General features: G+C 62.7%; 1 protein-coding gene across 4 annotated transcripts; it reads left to right on the top strand.

The window, feature by feature from the left end:
* The first annotated feature begins 6,010 nt into the window (after positions 1–6,010).
* DNAJB2 (DnaJ heat shock protein family (Hsp40) member B2) lies at positions 6,011–12,360 on the top strand. Of its 4 annotated transcripts, XM_049809280.1 has the most exons (10): positions 7,023–7,152; positions 7,724–7,813; positions 8,855–8,964; positions 9,391–9,444; positions 9,600–9,716; positions 9,902–9,991; positions 10,119–10,224; positions 10,361–10,431; positions 10,696–10,917; positions 11,913–12,360. In XM_049809280.1, exons 1-10 carry the CDS (start codon positions 7,127–7,129, stop codon positions 11,921–11,923), a joined length of 897 nt encoding a protein of 298 aa, XP_049665237.1. In that variant the 5' UTR covers positions 7,023–7,126; the 3' UTR covers positions 11,924–12,360. The 4 variants fall into 4 exon arrangements, with proteins under 4 accessions (XP_049665228.1, XP_049665218.1, XP_049665211.1 ...); XM_049809271.1 differs by lacking the exons at positions 7,023–7,152; positions 11,913–12,360 and adding an exon at positions 6,011–6,141 and having other exon boundaries at positions 10,696–11,906; XM_049809261.1 differs by lacking the exons at positions 7,023–7,152; positions 11,913–12,360 and adding an exon at positions 6,453–6,704 and having other exon boundaries at positions 10,696–11,906.
* The last annotated feature ends 118 nt before the right edge of the window (positions 12,361–12,478 follow it).

The following is a 12,478-nucleotide window of genomic DNA, read 5'->3' as shown; positions in this document are numbered from 1 at the left end:
GCCCCCAGCCCCTGGGCAGCAGAGGGGACACGGCAGATTCACGCTGGGTGGCTCTGCAGATGCACCCACTCCTTTGAGGTAGATAAACCACTGCCAGGCAGGCAAGTCCAACATCCCCTGGGAAAGCAAACAATTCCTGGTGCAGGAGCATCTCGCCGATGGCTCTTCTCTGCTCCCGTCCGTGGGGAGCAGTTGAGCCTCCGATGGCTGGACAGATGTGTGCGAGGTGGGGGTTTTGCAGGTGGAAGTGGGTTGTCCGTAATGCAAACAGCTTGCCGGCCCAAGGACACGCTGAGAGCAGAGCTGGGCCTGGACAAACTAGGCCGGAGTCTCGGGGGTTGCTGTAGAGTCATTAAAAGCGGAAAGGAGGTGCTGGCGGCTGGCCAAGCACTGGTGGATGTCAGAGGGAAATGGCTAATGAGATAAAAGACGCATTTAATAGGAGCTGGGCAATGGCTCCCAGGGTGCTCCAGCCTGGAGCTGTTTGTGTGTGGAGAGAGTGTGGTATGTGAAACCAGGGCTGGGCTCCCCGCTCCTCCCAGAGCCCCGGGCTCCGTGAGCTGGTGGCTTTGGGTCACTGGGCTGAGACCTTGCGTTCGACAGCCATCCTGAGGATGCCTGGCTCGAACACATCCCTGAGAGCTCCGTAGCAGAGGTAACTCAGATGATGAGGGGCTGTGCATGTAAACCAGTAGCTATTCTGCAGGATTTCCCTGTTGTAAAGGCCCAGGAGCCCCGGTTTACTGAGCTCCCATGCCTAATGTGGCCCTCCCCATTAGGACGAGCCATCCCCAGGTGCCCTGGGCACACCGGGGCAGCTGTGCCCTTCCCTGGGTCAGTATGGCTCTCAGTCTGCCATTTAATAGCCCTGCACTGGACACAGCCAGGAGGTCTTTACCACCTCCTAGGCAGAGGGATGCAGAGTCTGGCAAGAGCCGGATACCGAGAGCTTCTGCACGTTTTGGGGGACCCTCAGCATCCTTACCAGGTGTCAATTAACCATGGAAAACCCACCTCACCAAACAAACCTGGTTTCGATTCTTGAGATGGCAGGTCTGCTCAGGGCAAAGGCAGAGATTTAACCAGCTCGTAGTGCAGAGGGGGTCCCGGGTAACGAGCAGCAGTGTCGGTGCGGTGCCTGGCAAGGCAGGCTGGGGTACCCAAGTGTTGGATGGCGACGGTGAATCATCAGCAAAGGGCTGCTGGGCCGCTGCGGGGATCCCTGCCAGGCACCGCTGGCTTCGGCGCTTTAATCAATGGTCTTGAAATGAATCCCAAATTACCACTGATAAAGTTTGAGGGTGACAAGTGGATTTGCAGAGTAATAGGTGATAAGGTTGCCGCTTCCTCCAAATTCCCAAATGAATTACTTTGCATTTCACTGTATTAAAGCAAATTTTGCTGCATTAAAGCAAATTTTGCTGCAACGGGGCCTTTTAATCGGACAATTCTAAACCATCCCTACTAGTTAATTGTCCCCCTCACTAGCTACTGTGACTAATCACTAAATAATGTAACTAATCGCTAACACTACTAGCTTAGCATTATCCCCAATTTTTCTAGTAAACACTTCTTATCACTGTGGACCTTGCACCCATGCCTGGGGATCCCTACTACAAAGGCCCCCAGAGGTATTGCTCCTGCTGACAAGCACACGTTTGCTATTGATGCATTTGGTGTGTCCTTAGCAATGCAGGAATATAAGCAGGCTGACTTGGCATGCTGAGGTAAATATTCTGGGACAACACAAAAAGTAGATCTGGAAAGACCTGCGGCAGCAGCTATGTGCCTCCTTCTTCTGTTGATGTGGAAAACAGATTATTCCATCCCTCTCTGCAGCAGTATCGTGATGTATGCGAATGCTGTTATCATTATCTCCTGCCAGCTTCCAAGTAAGGATGTCATGCCAGCGGTGTTGATCTGAATCAGCCAGACATAATGTAATTCAGCACATGTAATCGTGCTGAAAAGTGATGACAAGTTTGCATAGCAATACCTGCCTTCCCTGAGACAAGTCTGATTGGTATTACATGTATTTTAAGGTCTTTAGTTCTTTGCTGACGGAATCAAAATTAATTCTTCTGTTATTTTTTCTGGTATTATCAGTAAGCTAGAGTTTTCTGGGTCAGCCAGTTTATTCTCTTAACAATTGGAGTGATTTCTGTCCTTCAGTGCTTTGGTTCTGTTAAAAATTACCATTAGTGGCTCAGTAAGACCCTCAGGACCATTAATATTCCCAGTGTAGGCCTGATGAATTGAAAATATCAGTTTTAGCAGGTAATGCTTTACATGCTGGTTTGTTACAGATGGCCATCCAAATTACAGCCTGCTCCATTGCATCCACAGCATTGCACTGGTATTTAGGCACCAATGGCTATGGAAAACAGCAGAAGGTTGCTTACTGGCACTCTTTTGTGTTTTTTCTTGTTTTCTTCTAATGCAAATGCAGTTGCCCCATCTCCTTTTTCATTTCACCCTGCTTGGCTCATTTATTGCCTTTGAGCCATGCCTAGCATGAAGGCAACAGGTCAAGGTTGGGCACGTAGCTGGAGGGCATGGTGAGGACCAGGCAGATGGTGACCCCAGTTCTACCAGGCACTGCAGAAAATCTTGGCCAAGCCAGCTGGATACAAGGGTCTTGGTGCTTGGGAGCCCGTGGGCATGGCTGTGTTGGTGTGCATGAGTGAAATCAGGTTTTGCTTTGCAACAAAATCCCTTCCTGTCCTGTGTCAGCTGCAGCTTTTGCTCCCCTCCGTGGCTGAAGGGCCCCCCAACATTTGGAGGGGGGATTGTGCAGTATCAGTCTTTTCATCACCCCCAATCTCCCTTCCCTTGGGGTCAGATCCACACGGGTGGGTGTGGGTGCCTTGCTCCCGAACATCACAGGATTATCCAGGCTCTGCAGCCCACCCTGTTCCCAGCCACGTGCCAGGGATGGGGTGAAACCCCTTGCTGCCGTGAAAATCAGCTGCTGCCTGGGCCCGTGCGTGTGCTTGTTGTGCATAACCTGTTTAGTCACGGGCTTCTGCCACCTCCGCCAGCCTCTGACTCTGTTGATTTAAAATCTGCAAGCACCTTGCTTTTGCCTGGGTTTTGGCTGGGGCAGCAGCCCCGGCATCAGCACAGGCGAGCACTCCCGTGGGGTGGTGCCTGGGATGCACAGCCTGTGTCTGTGAATCCAGCCCAAAGTCATTGCCCTGCTTGAACGAAAGTCACCCCAGCTTTGCTGTTTCTCACTTCTCTGTCCTGCTACACTGACTAAAAGCAGCCAGATGACTTTGCCTCTCTGGATACTCCCCAGCTCCTAGAAGGTGCAATTCTAGAAAAGCCAGCTGGGATGAGAACAGAGCAGCTTGGGCAGGAGGCTGAGAGCACGGCCATCGAGACAAGCACGAAGAGCATCAAAAACACGAGGGTGTGGAGAAATTGGGTGTGCAGGGAAGTCAGGGGAGCTGGACAGGGCTGTTCAGATGAGACAGCAGGAGTGGGGGTAAAGGAATGAATACAGACCTTTAAAATGGATGCCCCTCTCAAGTGATGTCCCCAGCATGCTCAGGGGTCCCCACCCTGGTGCAGCCCTTCCAGAGGTGAACAAACACACTGCTCCCACTGATCCCTTTTCTGGGGGCTGCACCGACCCTGTGGCCGTGCCCAGAGATGGGGAGCATGGCCGTGGCCGCTGCCATTGTCTCTCTTGGGAATGGGCAGGCAGATGAAGGTGGCACAGAAATGGCACCCGGGAGCCTGCCTCGCTCTGCTCAACCACTTCTCATCTTGTCCCACTGGCTTCAGGTCCTGCTCCCTCCCTGCTGCATCTCCACATGGCTGCCCCAGAGCTGGGACCTTCCCTTGGCGAGCAGGGAGAAGAGGAGGGGAGACGGCTGGGTACGACGAGGGGAGCAGTGGGCACGCGACTCGCCGAACACATCACTCCACAGTTCAAAAATCACCAAGAATATGATTTTGCAGTATGTAATTGCCGGTTTTGAGGAGGCTGTGACAGGATTTGTGTTCTCTGGAGGAAATCAAAAGATGAAACGTTGAGCAGCACTGAAAAAAATATCTCTCTTAATATGTGGTTTGCATAATAATATAGCACGAGTTTATGATGCAATTCAGTTGGCTTCCTAAGAGATTGGGTAACCAGGATAAAAACATTGGTCCTTTGGGGTCCTGCTTCACTCACCCAAAAGCTCTTTTCTCAGAAAGCCTCGAGAGTATTTCAAGAGCATTTTTGTGACCCTGGAAAGCTAAAAACAGGTCATAACACAGCAATCCCCCAAATTAGTAAAGAAATAAGGGTCTTCTTGAGACACACTCAAGATGCCTGTGCTGGTTTTGAAGCTGGTGTGAGCCAGGCTGGCAGGTAGGTGCAACAGGACTTCGGGCAGACCTAGGAGGAAAGGGCAGGGAAAAGAGGGCAGGGTGCTGTGGCTGAAGGCACGTGCCATGCGAGGCACCAGCGAGGTGATGGGCTACCTCTCTTCAGCTGCTGCAAGGTGACTGGCTTTACTGGTTTGAGTAGGGGAGTGATCGTGGCAGTTCTGGGGCAAGGTGTGGTTGGCACCACGTCCTCTCTGCTGCCAGCACTGTGGTGGGCTACTGCCCAACTCTGCACATTCTCCCATAAGGACATGAGGGAGGTGTTAAGTCCTTCTCACTGCATATCCTTATCTCATGGATGAGTGACACACATGCCATAAAGGCAGCAGCAATGTGCTGCCCTGGCTCCAGAGTCCCGACCAGCATGTGGGTTCCTCTCCTTTCCCAGCACGGAGGCCTCCCCGTCGAGTGGGCTGAGACCTGGCAGCTCTGGAGCCTCCTTGTCCCCACATCTGCTGCAAAAGCCAGGGAAAGGAAAGCAAGGTGCCGAGACAGGGCTAGGTTCTGGTGGCATCTCCTCGGCTTCCCAGCCAGCAGGATGGGGTCCCTGTGAAGCAGCCTGTGGCTCCATCTAGTGCCCGTGCCAGCCCGGCCCGGGCCAGCCCTGCACCCGTTGCTGGGCAGATGGGCCGAATCAGAGCCCCTGGCAGCCAGCGAGGGCACCCTGGCCAGAGGAAGCCACCCCAGAGAGCCCGCTCCCTGCTCCTGGGCGGGCAGGTATAGGAGGGCAGCGCTGCGATGGCAGCCAGGAAAAAAATCCCCAACAGTAGGGAATAGCCCAAGCAGTCGCTCAAGGAAATCATCAAGTGCTGTCTGACAGCAGGGGATGGGCGTCCCGTCCCTTGGAGAGGAGATGCTCCTTGGCAGAGGAAATGTCCTTGGCATTTCACCCGTCCCACTGCTCACCCAGGCCCACCGCTCATGGCTGGGGAAGGCTCTTCTCAGGGATGGCTGTCCTGAAAGCGGTCCCTGAGGAGCGCTGGGAACGGCCTGTTTCAACACCCAGGTCTCCCCAGCCTGCTGGGTAAAGTGGCACTGGGAAAGTTTGCCAGGCTTCCCAGCTAGGGATTTACAGGAGGTAAGGAAGAGATCCCAGCTGCAGCGCAGGGGTGGCGGGGGTCCAAAAGGCTCTGGCCCTGCAGAGAGACCTGGCTCCCTCCCTCTCCCATCCAGAGAGCAAGGGGGAACAGTATGATCTCTGTGGCCAGGACAGGTTCACGGGTGTCAGCGAGTGGCTTTAAGACCGCCCACGACCTGGAGGATGGGTGAGAACAGCCCCTCCGCAGCGGCTGCCCGGGCAGGGGCCGTGCAGAGGGAAAGTCCACATCAAAGCTCCTGGTGCGTGGCCGTCCCCTGAGCCCCGGTGCTCCGGGTGCCTGGGCACCCTGCGGCTCGGGGTGGCTCGTTGTGGCCGGCCCCTCTCTGCCTGAGCAGGGCGCAGGGCTGGTGATGCTTTCCCGGGGCCATAGTCCTGCCAGGCAGCTCCGGCTCCTGGCAGGGACCCGCGCCGCCAGCCTGGCAGGCTGCACCCCTTCATGTCGTCGCCCCCCCCCCCCCCCCCCCCGCAGCGGGACGGCCCGGGCAAAGCGCTGAGTCACCCCGGCTGTCCCCTCCCGCTGGCCTTTCCTGCAGGAACCAGTCGGGCAGCTGACTCGGCAGGAGGCCAGCGGCAAGCGGAGCCCGGGGGCTGCCCCGGGGCGGTGGCCGTGCCCCGGTGTGCTCGCAGCACGGGCTGCGCCACCGGGGCCAGCGAGCGAGGTCAGTGCTCCCCCCCATCTCCGCCCCCCTTGCCGGCGCTGCCCCGGGCACACACGCAGCCCCTGGAGGCGGGAGGGCGGGAGCGGAGCTGGGGGGCCCGGAGCGCAGGCAGAGGCAGGCAGACCCTGCCGGGCGCTCCCGCCGCCGCCTGGTTTTGCCGCACCGCCCTCGAGGGTCCCACGCAACCCGGCCCCGCTCCCCCCCCGCCGTGGATGCCCGGCCGGCGCACGGCGGGGCTGGGCTGGGCTGGGCTGGGGGGTGGCGGGGCGCGGGAGCCCCCGGCCGGGTCCCTCCCGGGCTGCGGGGACGGGGATGGGGAAAGGAGGGCCGGGCAGCGGCGAAGCCCCGCTCCGCGCTCAAGCACGCCTCCCTATGACCTCACCCGCCTGAAAGGCGAGCGCGTGACGTCACGAAGCGGCGGCGCCACGGTTGGCTGCAGCCGCCGCTCGTCGGCCAGCGGAGCCCGCCTCCAGGCCCCGCGGCGGCCCGGGAGGGGGGGGGACGCGCGACGCCGGCCGCGGGCGGCCCGGGGCGGGCGGGGAGGGCTCGGCTGCGGCACTCAGGTGGGCACCGGATCGGGGGGACGTGGAGGGAGGGGGCGTGCGGGGGGAGCGGGTCGCGAGGGGGCAGCGGGGGCACCGGGGGAGCGGCGGACGGCGGACGGCGGGGGGGAGCGGAGCCGGTCCGGTGCGTTCCCTTCCCTTCCCTTCCCTTCCCTTCCCGTGCTGCCGCCCCCGCCCCTCCCGCTGGCCTAGATCCGCTGGCCGCAGCCCAGGGCTGCCCGCCGGTGGCGGCGAGGGCGGCGGCGGCGGGGACGGACGGACGGACGGAACGGAAACTTCCAGCAGCAGTGCCGGGCCGGGCAGCCCCGGGAGCGCCGTGTTTACAGCCGGGCCGGGGGGGGGGCGGTCCCCGGCGGCACCGCCCCGCCGCGCTCCCAGTGCCGTACTGGTGCCGGTGCCAGCGTCGCCCTCCCCGTCAGCTGATGCGCCCGGGCAGCGCGGGCGGGGGGCGAGTATGGGCCGGGGGGGGTCGGTACCCCGGAATCGCGGGGGGCTGGAGCGGCGGCATCCCGCTCCCGTCCCCGATCCGGAGCGGGCCGGCCGGTTGAAGTGCCCCGGGATGCCCGGGGATGGGGAGGGTCCCCGCTGAGCCCTTAATCCGCTCCAGCCGCTAAGCACCTTAGCGGGCTGCTCCTGCTGCCTCCCCGCCCCAGGACGGAGCCCCCCGGGGGGGACGGGAGGGGAGCTGGGGCAGCTGGAGGGGAGCAGGGCAGACCAGCGGGGCAGGCAGCGAGGATCCCTGTCCCCTCGCTTGGGCAAGTTGGGGTGATGCAGGTGGGACGGCGGCGCGGCAGCAGTAATGGGTCCCCGGCTGGGGCTGTGCCTGCATCCAGGTGGCCGAGGTGCAGGCAGGGTGCTTGGGGAGCTGTGTGGGGGGTTGCTACTGAGCCGCTCTCGGGGGGACCTGCGGGGTGGCCGGGGTGCCTGGGGAGGGCAGGGCAGCCCGCCCTTGGTCCCTGGCACCCGGCGCTGCCAGGCTGCGCCTGCGGACCCCCTGATGTTGCCTTTCCCTCCCGCAGTGACCCCGCGGGACAGCCACACGTCATGGTGGACTACTACGAAGCGCTGGGGGTGAGCCGCAATGCCACCGCCGACGACATCAAGAAAGCGTAAGTGTGTGGCGGGCGTGATCCTGCCCACTGGGTAGAGCAGCCCAAGCCACCCTCGCCCCCCCCGCCCCCCCCCCACTCCCGGGCGCCAGCGAGGCGGGGGCTCCCTACGGGGCCAGTGGGGACAGGGCCCAGCTCCAGAGGTGACAATCCAGCCTTTGTTTCCTTTGTGCGGAGGCCAGAGCGGGGCTGGGCTTCACTGCCGCACAAAGGCATCTCTTGGTGGGGTTTGGTCCCTTTGTCCCCGCTCTCAGCCCAGAACTGGGGCTGGAGGCAGGAGGTGGGTCCCGCTGGTGTTTGGAGGCGTCCCCTCTCTCTGCCAGAGGGTGTGGGGATGGCAGAGAGCTGGGGCGTGGGGGCTCTGCTGGCGTCAGGGTCAAGGGGCTGGAGCTCGAGGGGAGAGGAGCAGCGTGTCCCCCGGCACCGGACCGGGCCCGTTGGCAGGTCGCGTGCTGCACCCCAGGCGCTGCAGGGGAGCCCTGGGGGTGGATGGAGCCTCCTGCAGCTCCTGCCTGGCACCCTGCCGAGGTCTTGCTGCTCTCACTGGGGAAAGGCATCACCCGGGGGGAATAAGGGCAGACTGGTGGCTTGCCTGGGTTGGGGGGCAGAGGTCTCTGGGGGGGGGGGGGGTTTCCTAAGAGTGGGTGAGAGAAGCTGGGCAGCCTGGGTTAACCCCAGCTAGCTGCAGGCAGGAGGAAAGGGCTGCTTGTGCTCACCTAGCCCCAGGAGCCTCCCAGCAACCTCTGGTCCTTGCACGCCCACGGTGGCGCCCAGGAAGGCTCTGGAGCAAACCTGTGAGCATAGTCCGGAGCCGCCGCCACAGGCAGCTGAGGTGGGGACAGGCTGCACTGCTGGGGTCATGCTGCAAATATTTGATCGGGAGGCAGAACCAGTCCAGGAAGCTCTCATTTGATGCCTGAGGCTGTAGGGCGCTGGGTGAAGCAGGCTCTGGGTGCCCCTGCCCACAGAGTTGGGGTCCCTGGCACAGGAGCCCCCACCGCCCGAGGGCTGCTGCGTGCCCATCGCTGCCCATCTCTGCAGGTACAGGAAGGCCGCGCTGAAATGGCACCCGGATAAAAACCCAGACAACAAGGAGTACGCCGAGCAAAGGTTCAAGGAGATCGCCGAGGCGTACGAAGTGCTGTCGGACAGTAAGAGGCCACGGTGCAGTCTCGTGTGGGTCCCCTGCCCTTGGGGCTGCTCGCCCTGGGGTGTCCTGCTCCTGGGCTCACCCAGGTGTCATCTCTGGACATCCCTGGGAAGCAGCGGGTCCCTCCAGCTTTAGCCTGGCTTGTGGGGCTTAGTTACCTCCTCACACATCCCCCAAACAGCTCTTGGGAAAGATGCTGGGGTGCTGGCCTTCGGGATGAGGTCTCCCCAGTGGGGCTGAGGCTTGCGCACCGTCGCCTGATGCTCCGACTTGGGTTTGGGAGCAGTGCCGGTGTGATGGAGGCTCATGCCACCCCCGTCCTCTTGCTCCCTGCTGTTCTGCATCTTCCTTGGCTGGGGGAAGCATCAGTCCTCCTGCCCACGCCTGGCAGCCAGTTTCCCCGCAACCCCCTTTCTTCTCCTTCCAGAGCAGAAACGTGATGTCTATGACCGTTACGGCAAGGATGGACTCATGGGGGCAGGTGAGTGGGTGAGCAGGGCCACGGGGGGTTAGTGCAGGTCTGGATACAGCCCTGTCTGAAGACCTGGTGTGGGTCTGTGCCCCCCCGGGCTCCCTGCCCTTCAGGGTGTTCCCACCCAGGGCTCCACTTAACACCGAGTTTCTTCCCTCTGGCAGGACCAGGTGGCTCCAGGGCCGATGCCGGGGCCCCTGAATTCACCTTCACCTTCCGCAGTGCTCACGATGTCTTCCGGGAGTTCTTCGGCGGGCGAGACCCCTTCGCTGACTTCTTTGGTGTGTGCGGGGTGGGGAGGGGGGGCGGCGACAGCCTCTGGGGCACCTCTCTGGCCCCAGGGCGGCTGCTGGGCTTGGGAACAGGCTGTACGGCTGGCCCCGGCGAGGGGTCCCCACGGCAGTGCCCTGCTCCTGGCTCGCCAAGCCACGGGACCAGTGCTGATGGGGAAGGCCCTGCCTTCCAGATGAGATGCTGCCCTTCTCCGAGCTGCGAGGACCTGGTCCCCGGCACCACGGGGGAGGCCACTTCTTTTCCTCCTTCCCAGGATCCTCAGGTAGGAGACGCTGCCAGCCCCTGCCCGTCAGGGGCATCCCAGGACACCGTGTGCCCCTGCTCAGGGTCTGTCCCCTGCCTTCCTCTTGCCCCCACCCTGGCACTGACCTTGTCACTCCTTTCTCCAGATTTCTTCGCCTCGTCATTCAGCTCTGGCGCCGACGCAGGGCTGGGCTTCCGCTCCGTCTCCACCTCTACCACCTTCGTTAATGGCAGGCGCATCACCACCAAGCGGTGAGGGCAGTGCCGGTCCACCTGGCCTCTGCGGACCCCCTCATCGGCGGGCCTCGGACCCTGCAGCTTGCCTCTGCGATGCTCTGGCTGCCTGGCCCTTGACCATCCATCCATCCGTCTGTCTGTCTGTCTGCAGGATTATCGAGAACGGGCGGGAGCGGGTGGAAGTGGAGGAGGATGGGGAGCTGAAGTCAATCCACATCGATGGTGAGAAGCAGCACCGCAGACCACCTTGGTGGGGTCTGGCAGTGCCACCTCCCGGTGCCCTTTCCCCTTGGGGACCCTTCTCCTCCTTTGGGGTGGCAGCGGGGTGCTGCATCCAGGCTTGGTTTTGGTCTGAGCCCTGGTCGGCCCTGGTTTGGGGCTCTGCCCTGAAGGATTGGTGGGGTGGGCAGGAGTTGCTGGGGCCTGGTGCGAGCTCTGGGGAGCTGGAGCGGACACAACCCCCATCCCCTGCCCCTGTCCCCACAGGTGTCCCTGACGACATGGCGCTGGGGCTGGAGCTGAGCCGGCGGGAGCAGCAAGCCTTCCCTAGCCCACGGCCCCCCTCGCCCCCACCGCCCGCCCCGCACCGGCCCCCGAGCTCCTCGCCCGTCTGCCTCTACACGGACAGCGAGGACGAGGATGAGGACTTGCAGCTGGCCATGGCCTACAGCCTCTCCGAGATGGAGGCTGCGGGGCACCACCGAGCAGGTGGGCATGGCCCCGGCGCCCTGCCGGTGCCGGGGGGCAGCCCCGGCACCCCGTCCTCTGCCCGCAGAGCCCATGGTCCCCGGGGGGGCCCAGAGCGGGAACCGCCGGGGGCCGGCAGCCCCGCCACAGCGGGGCACGAACCTGTCCCCAAAGCGAAGCAGTGGCACTGCCCCCTGCTCTGAGCTTGGGGCTGGGGTTGTGCCCCCCCCACCGAGGGACAGGGAGAGGAAAGGAGGGGTGGGGTCTCGCTGCCTGGGGCTCGGCTCCTGCCTCCCCCAGCAAGGGAGGGGGTCTTTCCTGCCCTGCCTCCTTGCTGCTACTCGGGTGGGTGGGCGGCTGGTGGCACCCCGGGGTGGGGGGGCTGCCAGAGTTGGGGGTTGTGGCTAGAAGAGGGGCCCTTGGTCGGGTCCCGGGAAGAGGGGCAGTTCCCTGCCCTGGCTGCTGGAAGCGTGGGGTGCCTGTGGGCAGGCATGCCCCAGCTCTGCCTGCTCCTGTCTCCCTGCCTGCCCTGCAGATGGGCAGGGGCTCCAGCGGGTGCCTCCCTGGCTGCTGCCTGCCCTTGCCCAGGCTGGGGAGTACTGGGTCGGGCTCTCCCTCCTTGCAAGGAGGTGTGTGCACGTGGGCTCTGCTTGGTGCCTTGTGTCTGTCTCTCCCCTCTGGATGCTGTCACTCCTGCCTGTACCCCTTCCTCCTCCTCTGTCCTCCCCATTGCAGACCCTGCCTGGTCACCCCCTTCCCTATGCCTTGCACACCCTGCAGGGCACTGTCGCCTCCCTCCCCCCCGGCCTTGGCCTGGGGGTACTGTCCCTCCCTGCTTCCCGCAGCAGCAGTGACCCTCAGTGATGCTCAGAGGCGTTCCCACCCTCACCATTGCCCGTGGTCCTGCCTTGGCTCTCCTCCTCCTCCTGCGACCTTCCTCCCTCCCCCTCCCCAGCCCTGGGCCGAGGAGGGTTTCACGGGTGCTGTTGTGTCCCCCCCTCCGCTTGTCTCCCCAGGTGTGTTCTGAGGCTGCTGCGCCCGGGGACCGCGCACGCCCGCTCGCCCACGGAGGCTCTCCCAGCCAGGACTCCGCTTTGTCCCTGCACGGCCACCCCCTGCCACCCCCTTCCCCCAGCACCCTCTGGCTCCGTGGGATGCGGTGGGGGGGGGGGGGGTGGGGGGAGGGTCACGACAGGGCTTATAGCCGAGCAATACCCGGGGTTGGGGGAGGAGATGCCCCAGGCACCACAAGGTGGTGGGGAGGGTGGTGATGGGTGGCTGGAGGGGAGGGGGCTGGAGGGGGGTTGCTGTAGATTAGGCTGCTAGGGTAGTGCTGGTGGGAAGCAGCGAGGGGCAGCATGGCTGGGCTCAGCCAGCGGGGCTGGGCTCTGCCCCCCTCCTTGCTGTAGCCCCCCCTCCCTGACCCCCTTCTGCTGACAGCCGTCAATAAACCTGTTTGCAGTAGCTGCTGCCTGTGGGGCGTCTCTGGGCTGGGCACTGCAGGATCTTTCCACCCCCCCACCCTCCTTGCCTGCAGGCAGTGGGGACCCAGGCCCAATTGCACTTGTCTGGTGGTTGGAGG

The sequence above is a fragment of the Accipiter gentilis genome, chromosome 1, assembly GCF_929443795.1.
Source record: "Accipiter gentilis chromosome 1, bAccGen1.1, whole genome shotgun sequence".
In the NCBI taxonomy this organism is placed as follows: Eukaryota; Metazoa; Chordata; class Aves; order Accipitriformes; family Accipitridae; genus Astur; species Astur gentilis.
This window is presented reverse-complemented; position numbering and strand designations above follow the sequence as displayed.

Coding starts and splice junctions, on each gene's coding strand:
- DNAJB2 (XM_049809254.1), top strand. CDS start 7,127: ATGCGCCCGGGCAGCGCGGGCGGGGG. Junction 7,814..8,854: donor GCCGACGACATCAAGAAAGC/GTAAGTGTGTGG, acceptor CCATCTCTGCAG/GTACAGGAAGGCCGCGCTGA. Junction 9,717..9,901: donor CCCCTTCGCTGACTTCTTTG/GTGTGTGCGGGG, acceptor CCTGCCTTCCAG/ATGAGATGCTGCCCTTCTCC.